Source organism: Eupeodes corollae, chromosome 3 (assembly GCF_945859685.1).
Source record: "Eupeodes corollae chromosome 3, idEupCoro1.1, whole genome shotgun sequence".
In the NCBI taxonomy this organism is placed as follows: domain Eukaryota; kingdom Metazoa; phylum Arthropoda; class Insecta; order Diptera; family Syrphidae; genus Eupeodes; species Eupeodes corollae.
The window spans coordinates 133,623,763-133,641,523 of NC_079149.1; the positions used below are offsets into that span (position 1 = coordinate 133,623,763).

Genomic DNA, 17,761 nt, shown 5'->3' on the forward strand with positions numbered 1-17,761 from the left:
TCTGTCCCATTAGGCAGTTGCGATCCAATTCAAACAATTCAGCCGTAATACTCGCATTTCTAGGAATACACATCAGTTTAAACTTGAGCTCAATTTTGGACGTCATGTATCATTTGGAAATAGGGCTTTTGACACTCTTTGTATCAACATTGAATTTGAGCGCAGACTATTTGATACAGGTGATTAATATGGACCGAAACCGATTGCCAAATATTCGGCCCTATCGAGGTAACCGTCGGAGCGGAACTTTCTCCGCAACGCATCCCTTTCGGAGATTGAATTCCGGTTTGAGGTAGCTGTCATCGGAAGAAATTTTACGGACATGAGACGACGCAATGCGATGTATATAAATTTCAGGCAGAGATGTGCAAATTAACCGATATATCGAAAATGCGATATATTCTCGATAATATGTTATAAAATAAAGACAATAAGCGTTTTAAACCATAAAAAATTGGTGGCAGAATGTAATATATTGCTTATAAAAAGTAATTTTTTCAATTATAATGCGCTAGCATTTTTAAGGCATTTAATTAGATGCAACGATTTTTAAATCAAAAGTATCGAATAAAGTCCCCTCCCTATTTCAAACATATGTTTTTGTTTCCATTTGAAGTGTCAAAGAAAAAGAATAAACTGAAAAAAAAACTGTTGAAACATAAGTTTTATTTATTTATTTGACTTTATACAACCAATAATAATAAGAAACGGATAGTGTTGGTTTATTTTTGGACGCTGAATCAAATGAGATTAGGGCGCAAAATAAAGAAAATAGGAGAACATTGCGAAATGAAAGCAATATATGTACGTAAACTATCAGACGCGGCGTAAGTAAACTTATCTTCTATTCTAATTCTTATATTCTAATAATTCTAAGATTCTCTTCCAGATTTAAGAAAAACTTTCGCCTAAATAAAAATGAGTTTGCTTTTGTTTTGGAGCAGATTCAAAACATATCATCGGTCTGATTGTGTCACTCCGGAACATAAATTAGCAGCTTGCCTGAGATTTTTTCTCGAGGGAAACTATCAACATGGTGTTGGAAAAGATTTTCAATGCACAGTTGTCCAGTCGACTTTTCCAGTATTTTAAAGGAAACTTTAGATATGATGGAAGAGACCTTATTATTTCAATCGCAAGAGACATTTTAGTCTTAACGTTATGATTGTAAGATTTAATTTTGCCTATAAAGTTTGGGCTTTGAGTCCTGAACGACGTTATTTCGAAAGAAATCATTTAAGTACAAGAAATAGCTGGTTGCTAGGTAAACATTTTGTTTACAACAATACAGACATTGTTTCTTTTTGTAGGGGATTCAGGATATCCATTGGAGCCCTGGCTTATGATACCATTCAGGACTCCCACACCGCAAAGCGCAGAGAGCCGTTTTAATATATGTATGTCACATGAAGATTTAAACAATACGGAAGAAGAAATTTATGAAATTCAGACTAATCTGCTTCGAAGCCAAGCAGCTACAAATCGAAATGAAATAGTTCAACTCAACTTTGATGCATAAACATTTATTAAAAATAAATGTATATATTTGAAAACAAAAATATCACAAGCCTTCATGGTGTTTGTCTTTGGTTCTTAAAACTATTTAAAAAAAAAGAAAACACTTTCCGCAACAAGAACTTGTCGGAGGACTTCGGAAAATTGTATGTTTGTATCTGTCTAGAATAAAACAAAACAAGTACTTCATCGCAAAGCATCGCATGCAAATTGCATGCGTTGAATCTTGTCATAGAGAATGTCCGATCAGCTGATCGGACAACTACCTTGAAGCAAAATGTCTCCGATTCGGAGGAAATCGGAGAGAATTCCGCTCCGACGGTTACCTCGATAGGGCCTATTATGTTGAGATGTGTCATGCATCGAAAAACTGGGGTGGAATCGGGTAAGGTGATTTGTGGTAGGTGACAGTCACAATCAACAAATTCGGTCTGTGTGATTTGGTGACTTTTTCTGGTGACAGCTCTTTAGTTGTCACTTTCATTGGAAATTGATTTTTATTTTTAGTTGCTGAAATTTCAAGACAACATGAATGTGTTTGTGCCGTGACTTTAAATTTTCTTGGAGGTGGTGGCTGCCAAAGGCAAGTTGGCGCTGACTGGTCAGCTCCACTGGGCCAAAGTACTGTTTGTGAGGTTATTTCTTTGACCTTAAAACAAATATAGAGGAAATTGTGCCCACTTACAATCAAATTTAATCAATCGGCTTCAGAAGCAACAAAAATGTTCTTCTACGAAAAATATCAAATTCCTGGAGGTAGGATTTTGTTTCTTAGTAAAAATAAACTAATTTTATTACTTGATTTTTATTTTATTATTTGTTTCCTAGTAATCGGCTGCATTGATTGGAGTCATATTATGATTCTCCGCCCTTCGGAAAACGAGCATATGTATTTCAATAGAAAAGGAAGACATAGTGTAACGCTATGATCGTAAGCCAATTTTTTGATTCATTAATTTGTGTTTCCTAGATCTGCAACGAGAACAGAAAAATTCTGGCAATAAATGCAAAATATGGCGGGACTGCTCACGACAGCTTTGTATGGAGACAGAGTGCTCAACGAGAAAAGTTAAATGCTGACTATTGTGCAGGCAGAACATCATCGTGCCTACTTGGTACATCAAAACTTATAATTACATAATAATCCGGATAGCTTCAGATCGGTTTTTGAATACAACCACTGAAATTGTAACAAACGTCAGTGAATTTCTTTTAAAGTGATACCAAATTCTTAACAAAATTTGGTGATTACCTTACACAGACGCAAAAATTAGTTTGATCACTTTTTATGATCACAAAGGTGACAATCAAAAATCACCTTAGCCGATTCCACCCCAGTTTTCAAAAAAGCTTTTGTATTTTTTTTAGATATTTTTAAAAAAATAATTCCAAATTGAATTCAGGGCTTTTCGACTTTTTAACGATTTTAATATCTTTACTAGTTGAGCGCTTTTCTTCGCATTTTCCGGAAATTGACTCTCTATAAAAAAAAAGTCTCATTCCTGGGAAAGGGTTATTCTTTTGATCAAATGATAGACGTACCATTTGTTAATTTCATATAAAAATGTATATATTTTTATTTCTTTATAAATTATTTAACATTAATAAACTCAACATTTAAAAAAAAAATATTAAAGACAGCAAATCTAAAAGCACTCTTCAAATACAGGCTATTGATTCTTCAAATAATTCCGGCAGTCGATTCAAGTCTGCATTCGAAGAACTCTCAACGAATTCATTTTCCTCGATTTTATAACTATTCCGATTGCCTAAGTCCGTTGTGTCTGATCTTTCATTGAGAAAATCAAAATACTTCCTATCTTCAATGCTGGACAGTTCCAGAGCTGCCGAAGATAATTTCAAGAGTTTATTTTCTGGTGATATTGGAGGCTGGTAAATATCTAAAACCGATTCCATGCATGGTTCTTCGATAAGATTCTGAATCAAATACTCTTGTTTGCTTTGAACTTCTGGTATACTTTCGTCCATGTGGGCTTTTCGATAGTGTGCAATAAGACGCATTCTTGAGACGTACTGTTTGTAGCACAAATGACACTTTTGTACCTCAGCCTTAATGCATCCCACTGTCTGGACGTTGGGATCTATAAGCACGGGATTTTTTCGAAATGACGGAGGAATCTCCATCCCCGGATGATTCTTTAAAATATGAGCTTTTCGTTTTGCATTGTTTTTATAGAGCTTTGGGCAATGAAGACATTTGAACATTGTCTGAAGTTTAACTATTGGTTGGTTTAATTCATCAATTGCATCGATATTCTGCTCCGGATGTTTTTTCGCCAAGTGATTTACAAGCATCCCACGCCTCTTGAAACCTAAGTGACATTCATCACATTTGAATTGACATTGGTAATAATTTTCTGCAATTGTTGAATTCTCTTTGGAGGTTTTGAGAGCTTTATCTTTTTTGGGAGACATTTTTTGACCTTCTTTCTTAACAACTGATTTTTCCTCGGCAGCTTTTTCCTTTTTTATTTTTGTCTTCGTTTTGTGGAAAGCCTTTACATGTTGTCGAAGTTCGAGTACTTTTTCGAATTGCTGATCACACTTCGGACATTGAATACATTTCTTTTTGGCATGAGTGGCCTTGTGACGCCGCAAGAAACTCATGTGTAGAAACAAACGATCGCATTCGTTGCATGGATACTTCACGGCTGGATGGAAAATTCGTATATGTCTCCGAACTATGTGATATTCTTTATAACTCTGCTCCGTAAAAATAAGTATCATTAGAGAACGGATTTTATAAGTTCTTAGAAAACTTACCTTTTTACAATGAAAACAAATGAAGAAACCATCAACTTTATGCTTAGAAACGTGCTTTTTAAAATCTACAACATATTTGAAAGCCTCTTGACAGAAGACGCACGAATAAAGACGATTTGTGTGGCTACGAACATGAGCTGCCAGAGCCGCTGGAGTTGTACAATGTTGATCACAGTTCGGGCATTTATGGGGTTTTTTGATATCACTGTGTATTCGCTCATGAGACTGAAAATAATGATTTTTTAGAATTAATTTACAAGCTAACATAAATTTCCTACCTTCAATTTACTCTCGGATAGAAACTTTTTCGAACACAAGCTGCATTTGTGAATTGGACGCTTTGTTGGTGATTTTATGACTTTGGGTTTTGTTTTATTTGCAGCTATATGCAATGCAAAGTGTTTTTTTAAACTTGCATTTGTCATGAAAACCTTAAAACAAATCAAACATCTACTCGAATTCTTAGGCAATTCAGAGATCTTCTTGAACTTAATTCTTTTCCTTTTGATTTTCCGTTTCGATATGATGCAGGATGCATCTTCTAAGTCATGAACTTTTAAGTGGGTTTGCATTTCTTGTGATGTTCGGAATCTTTGATCGCATTCAAAACACATCCAAGGGTTATCAAATTCGTATTTCTTTTGTGTTTCCTCCAGAGATGGCTTCAAGATTGGTAGATTATATTTTTCTGCATAGGAACTATGGTAGCCAACTCGAAGTTCTTCTTTTGGATGAATATCACGATTGCATTTAAAGTAGATTCGATCATTTTCTTCGATTATTTGGAGATTTTGTTCGGCGAAGGTTTTGGCCAGACGCACAAATCGCATCCAATTGGAGGTATCTATTTGGGAGAGTTTTAATGTCTGTAGCTTATGAATTGTGTAAAGCAGACTTACTTTCATTGGTAACAATGAGAATTTTGGACTTTGCAACTAACAAAAGAGGATAGTGCCGTGGATGTTGAGACCTTAAGATGTTCAGAAAAATATCATTAGTGCAACGGGTTTCTCCTTCGAATGGACCAAACTTTGTTCTCTGCAGAATTTCTTTTACTGCATAGACAGAAGGTTCTGGAATAAGAGAATAGTTTACTCTAGAGTATGCAAAACAACTTGAACCAACGACGACGTACTGTGACTTCAAATAAAAAAGTTTTTTTTGTTTGTCATTTCATTTCACAAAAATTTAAACCAAACTTAAGCGAACACAATAAACTACAAGTTCAACAAAATTAAAAACTATGTCCGATGAATACATAAGTGAACAACGACGCCAGTATACACAGAAGGTGAGGAATTCAAAGACTATACCAATTCGGTATATTTAAAATATGTGTTTCCTTTAAGGAACTTGACAAAACTACGCTAAGAAATCCTTCGCTGAAATGTAATGCCTTAAATTTCATCAAACCATTTGAAGATAAACATTTGCGACTTGCACCGAAACTTCTACAAGATCCAAAAAGTGTTTACAAAAATAACTTCCATAACAAGCCTCAGGTTCAGGGCGATAAATTACAATTGAAATGGAATTGTGGGTCAGTTGAGAAATCTGAACAATTGACAATAGATCGTTCGAAAGCAAGTTATTCCAAGTATTTAGATTTATCGGCGACATCCAATCGACTCGATTATATTCCCTTCTCTTCTGATCAAACGCTTGGAATAGGAGCAAAGGATAATATAACTTTTTGGAATTGGATAAAAAACGATTCAAAGAAAAAATACAATGTTTGGCCAATTAGACAGAATTTAATGCATAAATTGAGTATAAACAAACATTCCCAGCGTCATCGTGGTGAATTTCAAATAAGACAAAACTCTGTCCCAAATCGAGGTCTTACAACGGAAACGAAAGCAAATTTCGGAACTCCTGATAGAAGATTGGATTCGGCTTTTAAATGTATTTCGGAAAAACTCAATAGCTGTGAGGTGCAACCGAAAATGCCTAAATCAATTTAAAGAATGTATACAACCGGATATTTCTTTTTAAAGGATGAAAATTACAAAAATTGAGGTGGAAGCTTTCAATTAAAAGAAAGATTTATATTTTAAATTGACACAAACGATAAAATAAATATATCAAACTTACCATTTGTATCAGCGTTTATTGGACCAAGATAGAGGTAATTTGTTGGCAGAGTTGCTCTTGCTCGGCTTTCAATGATTCTATCTGAAACGAAAACTAGCAACATTTTTTGTAAGTAAGAAATTAAAACAGTTTTCAGTTTTAGTCATTTTTTTCGCAGACAAAATATTCAAAACAACCGAAGTTAAGGTTGTGTAAATGTACGAGGGCGGTGTGTAGGCGATTTAAAGCTAGTTTATTCTTAAAGGGCCAAATCTTCAATATGATTGTGTACCCGCATTTTTATAATCAATCTTTATCTATATAAGTACTAGAACCTCTTAAAATTAACATTTCAACCCGCTGGTAAAGCTAGTTTGTAAGTTTTAATGAAACTGAAGCCTCTTAAGTCAATGGAGTTTAAAGGGTCATTCTTTAATGATTTTGGGTCCTCTCTTCAAAAGGATACATAATATGTTTATTATACGTATTCCCTCTTTTTACCTTCTTTTGTAATGTTTTTTTTGTAAGCTCATTTTCGATCTGTTGAAATGAGTGCAGAAGCCATTCAGAAACTTAATTCAATTCAATAAATTTTCTTTTAAATAGTAAAACAGAATATTATATTACTGAAAGGCATAGCCTTTCTTAGCATAGCTTTTCTTGTCATAAAGAAATTACAATTTAAAATAAAAATACAACGATAAAATATAATTTTAAAAATGTACACTACGAGGGCGTTCAATATATTCTCGGTATCGATATGAAGGAAAATGCGAATTCAATTTAAATTGTTTTTATTTTTCAATGTAATCTCCCCTAACATCAATGCATTTGTTACATCTTCAGATAAGCTTTTTTAAACCCTCAAAAAAATAAGTTTCCTCTTTCCCTGCAAAATACCCATTTATTGCCGACTTGAGTTCTTCATCATCCGAAAATCTTTTTCCACGAAGACATTTTTTCAAATCCGGAAACAGGAAGTAATCACTAGGGGCAAGGTCTGGACTATAGGGTGGATGTTGAATTTCTTCAAAACCACAATCTCGCACAGCAGCCTTGGAAACTCGCGCCGTGTGAACAGGAGCGTTGTCATGAAGAAGCAACACACCCGCTGCGAGTTTACCCCGTCTTTTCTTTTTAATTTCCTCCCGCAAATTATGCAAAGTGGAAGCGTAGGATTTGGCGTTGATGGTTTCACCTTTTTTTGTACTCAATGAGTAAGATTCCCTTTGAGTCCCAAAAAACTTTGGCCATGAGCTTCCCGGCAGACGGAGTGACTTTGAACTTTTTCGGAGGGTATGTTCCTTTTTTATGCCACTGCATGGACTCTTGTTTGCTTTCAGGGTCATAGAAGTGAACCCATGTTTCGTCCCCAGTAACAATCCGATGCATAACACCGTCCGCGTTCTCACTACACATCTCCAAAAGCTCTCTACAGCATGCGATTCTCACTTTTTTCTGAGGCGCTGTGAGCATTCGTGGCACCCACCTTGCACTGACCTTTGAAAGGTTAAGATGGTCATGAAGGATGGTGTGAATGGTACCAGTCGAAAGCTTTGTGATCTCTGCCATCATTTTCACCTTTATTCGGGCATCCTCGAGAACAAGTTTTTCGACTTCTTTGATGCTTTCTCCCGTACAAGCACTAGCCGGGCGCCGGAGCGGGGGTCGTCTTCAATGCTCTCTCTGCCTCTCTTGAACTCACTTGAGAACTTTTGCACAGTTGGTAATGAAGGTGCGGAACCCTGGTAAACTGCCACCATTTCTTCATGAATAGTTTTTTGACTTTTTCCTTGCTTAGTGAGAAATTTAATTACAGCGCGATGCACAATTTTCACCATCATCGTCTCAGTTGCCATTATGATTCTGTTTAATTAGATATTTAACGGTAAATAATAATCACATTTATATGAAATTTTACATGAATGCACTAAAATAATAGTATTACTTGATAAATAAGTCAATTTATATATATAGCCACAGCTTCACCCCCATACCGAGAATATATTGAACGGCCCTCGTAATTAAATGAGCTAATAAACACACTTTGAAATTTCATCTCATCAAAACAAGACATACAAACTACCGAAAAAGGACTTTAATGAAAGCTTTCAAAAAGATTCAACCAAATCAAAATCCAACTATTCAAAAATTAAGTCTTCCTGTAAGATTGCACAAAACACTATAAAATTTAATATACTCTGATTGTGACCATGGTTGCAAAGCGAGCAGATAAATCAGTTCTGTATGGTCTACAATTTAAATCCAGCACTCTAGTTCTGGCTTTTAAAATTGAGGTTATACCTGAAACTAATAGGGCTCATACACTACGCAAACACGTTTGTTCAAACGTGTGTTTGAACAAACATAGTTTTGCCACACACTACACAAGCATGTTTGAGAGATATTAGTTGCGTGGTACAAAAAACATCTATTTTTGGACATTCCAATTTGTTAAATGAATTGGAAAACTCGTCCAGCGTTGACTTTAACAATTTTTCATGTTAACTCTATGAAAATTGGCATCGATTTGAACAAAATTCAATACACACCACACAAACATGTTTGTGCAGGCACGGAAAATTCAAAATTGTTTGATTTTGTTCAAACCGCTTGCGCAAACACGCATCATCGCTACACACTACTCAAACAGTTTGCGCAAAGATTTTTACAACAAGAAAATACATTCGTTTGCTCAAACAGTTTGTGTAGTGTATGGGCCCTATAAGAACTCGTTTCTGAAATATTTATTCTCACCTAGAGTAAAGCCTTATTGTCGACAAACACACCTTGATGAGACTGCTGAAATAGCGTCTCATCTTTACAAGCTATAGATATTTTTAATTCTTTGATACCGTAACGGTCGTTTCGTCGGCCAGGTCGTGGTAAGCTAGACTGCATAGGATGGCATAGTTATGGGTTTTATCATTCAAAATTGTCCAGTTATTCTCACAGTTCATATCAATATATTTCATTACCGTAGCAATAAGCTGCTTAACTTTAACGTGGAAAACTTTAAATGTTTATTTTGAAAGTTAATCGAAGAACTTGTTACTAACAAATTAAAGTCATCCACATCTTCGATAATATCGTCACAAAGACTTGAATGGACTTTAAAGCTAGATTGAAGTAAAAATGTTTTTCTTACAAAACGAAAATAAAAAATCAAAAATATATTTAGTACGGTATTCTTATTGGCCAGGGAAGAATGCTCATCCATACATTTTATTAACATTTGCAATCGATTTTGTGTTACTGACCTATGGATACTCAAAATTATAATTATATTTATTAATTCACAATATCAGACATATACAACATTTTTGAAATTATAGTTTCATCGTCGGCAGCAACAAATAAAAGCACAAAAAGTTACATTACAGTTATATTAACATTACAAAACAGTTGAAATGTTTATTAACAAGATATTTTTTGCGAATTTTCAAAATTTCCCATAGAGTAAAACCAAGTTTAATAACATTTTCAAGTTATCGAACAAGGATTGTTTTTCGTTGAGTCAATCTTGACATTTCAGTCATAGTATAAGAGTATTTGAAATATACTGAACGATCTTATACTGAAAACGATTGACGAGACGATAGTGATAAAGTTACGTGAAGCAAATTATTGACGATATCGCTAATAATAATCGTTTTGACGATTATCGTTGTGGAAATTACGGAATGACTCCCTGAACAAATACATTTGTGTCTTCAGGCAGTTTTCATTGAATTTTATTGACTTTGGTTAATAAACATAACACTGGAAGCTTGCAGATCGATGATTTTTTATTGAAAGTGTCGAATGGCTGCATTCCTTTTTTTGTAGTAATACATTTTCTAATATTTCTTAAACATTCAAATTTTATCAATACTCGAAAGATTTACACCAAAGTCAAAGTAATTGCAAACCTTATGTAAGGTAATTGTGAGAACAAATTTCTCAATGAGTTTAACACCGCAATACCCTATGGTTCTCTGGCCAATCTCGATCATCTTTCCTAAAAGGAACTAATATTATGGAACGCCTTAAGTTCCCAGGAACTATCTCCTCATTAGATAACCTACTGAAAAACTCAACTTCAGAGTGGCATGTTTATGGAATTCAAACAAATTTATAAAATTTATAGAATTATAGAAGTCAAAACATAATTCTCGATACCAATAAATTCCATAGGTTATAAAATAATACAAGTTTCCAATTTGTATAGAAGTAGACAATGTTAAGGACAATTGTATTCACGAACGACCCTTTTAAATCAATTCTATTAAACATTTTATTTACTTACCATAGTCATCATCTTCTGACGAGTCCGTATTCTGGGCATTGATCTCATTACTGTAATCATCTGAACATTTATCTTCTATACCCTGTCGATTAACACAAGACAAGAACTGTTTGTCTCTTTGAGTGATGTCATTAACCGCTGCAACTAAAATATAAAGAATAATATATTACAGACTAAAATAATCTAGGATTTGATGAAGTACTATCAGTTATTGAAAACGACAACTTACGCAATGGTGACATGGTGCTCTCCAGTAGAATTCTCTGTTGATCTCTGGTTAACATTTCTGCTGTGATTATTTGTTGTTCATTTTCTTGGAAGTCAACAACATCCGTGTCAATTGGATGATGTGGTTCAAGTGTTTCTAAGTGACTTTCGGATGTGAATTCATACGGTTGCAGGGCATAGCTTTCTCCATCCGCATCACACAGATGTGTAACATCCGAAGAGTTTATTGGAATAAGCTCAACTATTTCTTCTGATCTTTCGTCTTCATTGGTAACATAGAAATTCTGATATAAATGACCATTTGGTGAGCGATGTAGGATTATATTGGTTGCTATAGGTTCTCCCGTCTCCTGGTCATTATGATGATTGGCAATTTGTTGAATGTAATCAACTTCAACTTCACCAGCTACAGTACCCAGAGCAGAGGAAGTATTACCTGATCTCTGGTCAATGAATTCCACTGAACACGACATTTCTGTGTTGGCATCTTGATGGTCAATTGGTATTTCATTACTATACGCAATGTAAGGGACATCTTCGTCGTCGTCGACAACTTTTGAAGTGGTTAAACCCTGATTGAGAATTTCAGAAGACACCACAGCAGCGTTGTCGTCATTATGGTTTGCAAGTTGAACGCCTGGAAGGCTATCATAGACTCTGGCATTTTCTTTTGATATTTTCGAAACGTTGTTCTTATCATAGAATGGACTAAACCTTGCTGCAGTTGTGCACATATTAGGGTCATAGGAGCTGATTCTTTGAAATCCTCCGTACCCATAATTATTGTGTTGGGATTCTGAAAGTTTGTTACTTATTTAAAGACATGTTCCAATGTCAATAAAGTAAGATTGTATTTATTTACCTGAGTTTTCTAAGTTTTCACTCATTTCAAGAGATATTTTAAGTTAACACAAAATATCATTTATAAGAAAAAACAATCTTCTTGGTTTTGATTTTGATTTGCATTTGATGTTTTTGTTTTGGATGCAGATGTGGAACCTAAGTACAAACATCTGTGTTGTGTGTACTGTCAATTTGGATTTTCAGCAACAGAAACAGGGTGTTTATTTTCTGAACCCATAAACATTAAGAAGTATTCAGTTTGATTGAAGTTTCATATGGAATCGAAAACGAATATTAAGTTGAAGTTGAAGTTTGTAATTTCGGCTAACAACACATTTAAGAATAGTTTGACGCTAAAATAAAGATTTTGATAACTTTCAAAAGATAATAACACACTTTATTTCAGCGAATTCAATTGAAATCTCTAAACAAAATGTTTATTTCTCTTAAAAAATGTTTTGAGCTTAAATTATCTTGATGCGATTCGATCGCACTCAGAGGATAGAGGATATAATCAATAAAACTGTTATAGAAAGGAATCACCGAAACGACACCAGGGAAGCCGTCAAGGAACAAGGAAAAATCACCAGCGCCACCATCACACCTTTAATGTATTCAAATTTCATGTTGCATCAGAATACTTAAGATTGGATATACATATGTACAATATAGGTTAATATCCTGTATAATAGAAAATGGATAAATTAAGTTCTGGATCATGAATTTAAACTTTTTCTGAAAAAGGGTCTTCTAATACTAGATTTCATTTTTAATTGTCCGCCATAGCGGAAACTGTAGCCTTTTGACATTTGACAATCGATTTTGTAAAACTGTTAAAGGCAAACAGCAGTAAATGTATCCCTGGTGGCTAATTGGCAGTTATCGTTTTCAACCATAAATGGCATATGTCACGAAATAAGCATGAATACATTTCTCTTAAGAAAAATGAAACTTCTTATTGAAAAACTCTAAACATGTGTTCATGGCTTCAATATCACAGAAAATTCAAAAATTTTTCCTAAAAAAATACAAGAAAGCTAGATTTTCATCCATATAACTCGAAAACTAATGGTTTTGATATAAACTTTGCGGGAATTTTTTTGAAAACGTATTATTTTCTTAAAATAAAAATAGAAACAACAAAATTATTTTTTTATATTTTAAAAACTTGAAATTAGTCCTCTGAAATATAATAAAAATTAAACTTTTTACCAACAAGGTCCATCCTATACAGATGATGTTCAGAACATACGCTTCCCGTAAAATAAAACGTCATGATTCACCTATGGCCTAAAAACAAACAATCCCATAAACATCAATAATATAGATCGAACATAAAAGATTGAGACAATGTTTAAAATTATAATTTCTATTCAAATCAATTAACTTTAATATTATTTAACTTTCAGGTTTGTTTATTTTCGTTTCAGTTTTAATTTAATCATGCTAAATAATTTTGAAGGCGTATTCCCGATCCATAAACCGTGTTTTCTGAAAACCTTTCATTTTATCATTTGGTTCTCCACTACAGCTAATAAATTTTGTATTTATATGAGAGGAATCGAAATTTGTAAAATTCAAGTGCTGTTTGTAATTAGATCGGGCCTCACTTATTAAACCGTTATTTGGGGCATGTTTTGCAGTGGTCCGAAATTCTGCTTGGGGCTTAGAACACTTCTTGGCGATATTACAAAAAGGATGTTTTTTCTCAAATGTATTTTTCCAATTCCAAAAAGTTATAATACCCTTTGAAGGTGTACCTGATTCTTCTTTGGAATAAGCTCTATAAGTCAAGGTATTTGTTGTTGCTGATGGATCCAATAATTTCCCAAAGCCAGATCTACATCGATCAATCGAAATATTTTTATTTGCTTTTGTTTCGGATGTTATGTATATTGGTGGTGGGGTTTGTCCTTGAAAAGATTTTGATTTCCATTGGTAATCTCTTTGGGAAACACTTGACAAATGTGTTATTTGTTTAGGATTATTGTGAAAATGAGTTTCATCGTATGATTTCATGAAGTCAACTCCATTAGAGGATAGAGGTTTTTCAACAACAGAAGGTTTCAGTATCTAAAAAATAATAAACTTGAATAAGAAAGAAAATTTTAAAACATTTATACATACTTTCCAAGAAAATTGGTCTTGACTTTCGGTTATGCACCGCTCTTCATCGTCGCCTATACTTTGAAGAAACTGTGTGTAATCCTTGGAGAAGTCGTGATTTATGAATCTAGAATCCTCGTTAGGTAATATCAAATGGCCTCTATAAGTGGATGTACGATAGTCATTATGTGATCCAATGGGTCTTTTAAAATCAAAATAGCCACGTTCATTCATGATAACTGAGTTTCACTATAATCTTTTTCTATTAACAACAGGCAGTTTGCTAAAATTTGTTATTCTCTTGGTTGCTAGGTTCATAACTATCTTCCCATATCTGGATTTATAAGGCAAATTCAGTTGTTAGTGATTATCTTTATTTATTAAAAGAAAACATTTGGTTATCAAAATAAATTATATACAAAAATATGTGCATTAAAAATTAGGATTTCTAAAATTCTAAATATCTAGTTTAAAACTTTTTGGTAAAAGTTGATTTATGCTGGTAACCAACACTCGCAAGGGTGGATTAATTGGTTTTGCAACATAAATGGGAAAATCAGTTTTGGTGAATTCCATAAGAAACTGACGACACAAGCCACACGGTGTTGTAAATGCACCCTCTTGCAGTCCGACCACGGCAACTGCTGCAATCTGTCGTTTGCCGTCACTTATTGCTTTGGCAACCGCTACTCTTTCGGCACAGAGAGAAGCACTGTATGCTCCATTTTCTATGTTACTTCCGGTGTAAATGCTTCCATCATCGGTTTTAATAGCTGCACCAACTGCAAATTTACTATACGGACAATAGGCATTCTTTCTGGCTTCTATTGCAGCATTGATAAGAGATTGTACGGAGTTTTCTAAGAAAAACAAATGAGATTCGTATATTAATTAGGTATATGTATTAAAATATATTCTATAAAAACAAAAATGTTCTTTTATACCCAGTTCATCAAATAATTTAATGGATGCATCATCAGTGGCACCGTTTATAAACAATCCAGACATTTTATAATTTAAAATTTACGTGCGAGTAAATGTTTATGAATAAATTTCAACTTTTGATTTATGGATATATGGAATGGTTATTTAGGGTTTGTTGTTATTAATTATTGAATTTCAGATCCATGATAAACATAGAAATGACAGAAGAATCAGCTGACTGGAAATGCGTTCAGCAATCAAACATGAAATGGCAATTTTGAACTTCAGAAGGTTTGTTCGATGTTGTTTTTATTTTGGTCGTAGTTTTATCACCTGAATTCACTCTGGGATAAACACTTTTCATCGTCCAAGGTAATTTCGATTTTAATGGGTGTGTGTTCAGTGCATTGTATATATATTTACTATCATTGACAAACTATATATGGACTGCTAGTGGTGTGAATTTTTCATACAAAATTTAAATAAAAATGGTTCCACTTCAAATTAGCTACACAAATTAGCCCTTTCAGGCACAGTGGCAAAAAAAGTTATGAAATATTTAGCGACATCTGTTTGTAGTTAGTTGAGATAAGCTTTTTCTGACATAGAAAGTACTGACATCTAGTATAATTTGTTGAAAACAAACGATTTTTTTTTGCTGTGAGCAGTGCTGTTGTTTTGAAAATTTCAAGAGTAGTATTACATTTTGGGGAGCATTTTCTTAAATTGAGGAGTAAAACAAAAAAAACAACAAATACATGCTTGGCCCATTAACAAAATTTATAACTGAAAATAAAAATGTCCAAATTCGAAGTTAATTGGCCTATTGCGAAGGTTAATGTTCCAAAAACAGACAAATAGAAGGATGTAATGTCGTACCATTTTTTGCTTTTACTGCTCAAAGGCCAACATTTTAAAATTATATAGTTGAAATAAATAATTTAAATTCATCACTTTTTGTTTATTAAATAAGAAATTGAAATTGAAAAATTGAATTGAAATTATATTTTACATCAACATACATGTTTGAATATTCATGAATAATTTAATTTATTATTGTAAATTCGATGTTTCATATTTTCAGTTACAAACATTAAGGGGCCAATTTTAGCTACCATTGAAATCGATCCAGACGGTATTTCCCTTTGATTGGAAATGAAAATTATATAATCATCCATCGGAAATCACACAAAGAATTTGTTTTTTGAGAAAAAAAAGTATAATTGCGCATTTATTTTTCTCTACAACGGACGGAAATTCATTTTCCTGAACAGCTGATACTTTATGTTCAAAAGTGAAACGAATCGTTCCACTGATTTGTGTTCCAATTTCACACAATTCCAATGATAGATTTCTGTCAGTAAAATTTTAGAAGTTTCTTAGCAGATAGTAGGGCATTCACCGTTTCTACCTTGAGTAAATTTATTTTTTATCTTTTATAAGGCTTACATCTGAAAATTTTCATTCTGCTGTTGCACTGTTATTGGGACATTATATTTTAATTTTTGGTTTTTATTGGAAACCAAATACAAATTTCTTTTCCGTTTTATTTTGATGAGTAGTTTTCGTTCGTGGGTAGAGTAGCAGTTGACTCTGAAAAAAGTAAAATATTACTATAGTAGCAAAAACGACAGCAGTGGTTGTGAGCATTAAATGTAAATGTTACACAATTTTTCCGCATAGCCCTCTTTGCGCTAGTGTTTTGTCCGTTAAAAGTGGAACCATCGTGAAGTTGGCTAATAGCAGTCCATGTATAGTATGTCAATGGGTTTGGTTATTATATTCCATATTAGTAAATACTCCATAATTTTTTTTTTTTTTTGAGTTTATAAATGCCCAAAATGCCTTTTGATTTTTTGTAATTTGCGATTGAATATTTATCATATATCGTTTATACAGAAATCTATTGAGAAAATCATTTTCACGACGTAACTGACAGTGGAATTTTGGGCGACATCACTTTTTGTATTTTTTTTACTTTTGTTGTTTTACTGGTGCATTTTTTGCACATTAACTTGCATTAAATCAAATTCACTTGGTTACTTAAGAACTAGTTTCTTTAAATCGTTTATTTTTGAGAAAAGAGCAAGGGCAGAATTACTTGCACATGCATTACACTTCCAAGAAAGATGTATGTTTGATTTCACAATTTTGAGTGTATTTTCAGGCACAAGAGTAAAAATGCCATGAAATGTTTGTGCACAAAATCCACCACAAATAACAAAGTCTTTGGTGACAATTTCATCACACTTTACACATTTTTGAGTCATTAAAGGTATTTAAAAGAAAAATAAACAATGGTACGTAAAAACTTTGAAGAGAACAATAAGCACGTCTGACTTGTACTTGCTTTTATGTCTGACTGATAATAGAAATGTCATTCAAAGCAACCTCACAGCTGGCCCACCGTAACGCAGGAGAAGCCGAAGCTGAAGCGTGTTTGTGATTCAGCCATTAGTCCTTTAGATTTTTTAGAGTTAGAGTGCATTTGTAAACTTAAAAATTATTCACCGCCTCTGTTTTAGAATTTCAATCGAATTTCTATTGTTAACAAATAAATACATGACCTTCAAATAAGTTCGTTGCTCAATATTTGGTACGTTTGATCCAATAAAACCATTCAGATAAGAAGATTTGCTTTTTTGCTAAAATTTGTTGAAAGGGTAGTAACACTACCTAGAATCAACACTACTTAGAATCATGACTGTCTTGACATTAAGTTGAATATACCAACGCACAATATCCGATTCATGTAAAGTATTAAGCAATTGCTAAAAAATTGGTGAATATTTAAACCTCATAATTATCTTATTATCAAGGTCCAATTATGCTATAACAAATTTTACCCGTGGTGTAATGGTTAATGCGTAGGACTGTCATGTAAGACGTCTTAGGCTTAATCCCTGCCTCTGCCAGCTACAGTTATTTTCACCGGTGCTGCCTCTTGCGAGCAGACAAATCCTGCAATAGTAATTCTTTTCATGCAAAAGTTCTTTCTCA

General features: G+C 33.5%; 5 protein-coding genes across 5 annotated transcripts in view; 2 read left to right on the top strand and 3 right to left on the bottom strand.

Annotated features, from left to right (window-relative positions):
• Nucleotides 1-2,431: 2,431 nt before the first annotated feature.
• On the bottom strand, nucleotides 2,432-11,864 carry LOC129949335 (PR domain zinc finger protein 10-like). The gene is made up of 8 exons (XM_056060732.1): nucleotides 11,751-11,864; nucleotides 10,890-11,684; nucleotides 10,661-10,804; nucleotides 6,394-6,486; nucleotides 5,199-5,372; nucleotides 4,578-5,143; nucleotides 4,300-4,524; nucleotides 2,432-4,239 (listed from the first exon to the last, which is right to left on the bottom strand). Exons 1-8 carry the CDS (start codon nucleotides 11,773-11,775, stop codon nucleotides 3,175-3,177), a joined length of 3,087 nt encoding a protein of 1,028 aa, XP_055916707.1. The 5' UTR covers nucleotides 11,776-11,864; the 3' UTR covers nucleotides 2,432-3,174.
• On the top strand, nucleotides 5,405-6,392 carry LOC129949343 (uncharacterized). The gene is made up of 2 exons (XM_056060744.1): nucleotides 5,405-5,590; nucleotides 5,649-6,392. Exons 1-2 carry the CDS (start codon nucleotides 5,543-5,545, stop codon nucleotides 6,261-6,263), a joined length of 663 nt encoding a protein of 220 aa, XP_055916719.1. The 5' UTR covers nucleotides 5,405-5,542; the 3' UTR covers nucleotides 6,264-6,392.
• Nucleotides 6,624-17,761, top strand: part of LOC129949345 (WASH complex subunit 3) — a 191,588-nt gene continuing 180,450 nt past the window's right edge. Inside the window, exon 1 of the mRNA XM_056060746.1 lies at nucleotides 6,624-6,635. The gene's annotated coding sequence lies outside the window, so the exon portion shown is untranslated. The remainder of the gene's footprint in view (nucleotides 6,636-17,761) is intronic.
• LOC129950816 (uncharacterized) lies at nucleotides 13,178-14,113 on the bottom strand. Its single transcript, XM_056062735.1, has 2 exons — nucleotides 13,859-14,113; nucleotides 13,178-13,804 (listed from the first exon to the last, which is right to left on the bottom strand). The coding sequence occupies exons 1-2, from the start codon at nucleotides 14,069-14,071 to the stop codon at nucleotides 13,178-13,180; spliced, it is 840 nt and encodes a 279-aa protein (XP_055918710.1). The 5' UTR covers nucleotides 14,072-14,113.
• LOC129949347 (cytidine deaminase) lies at nucleotides 14,190-15,001 on the bottom strand. Its single transcript, XM_056060747.1, has 2 exons — nucleotides 14,782-15,001; nucleotides 14,190-14,697 (listed from the first exon to the last, which is right to left on the bottom strand). Exons 1-2 carry the CDS (start codon nucleotides 14,843-14,845, stop codon nucleotides 14,294-14,296), a joined length of 468 nt encoding a protein of 155 aa, XP_055916722.1. The 5' UTR covers nucleotides 14,846-15,001; the 3' UTR covers nucleotides 14,190-14,293.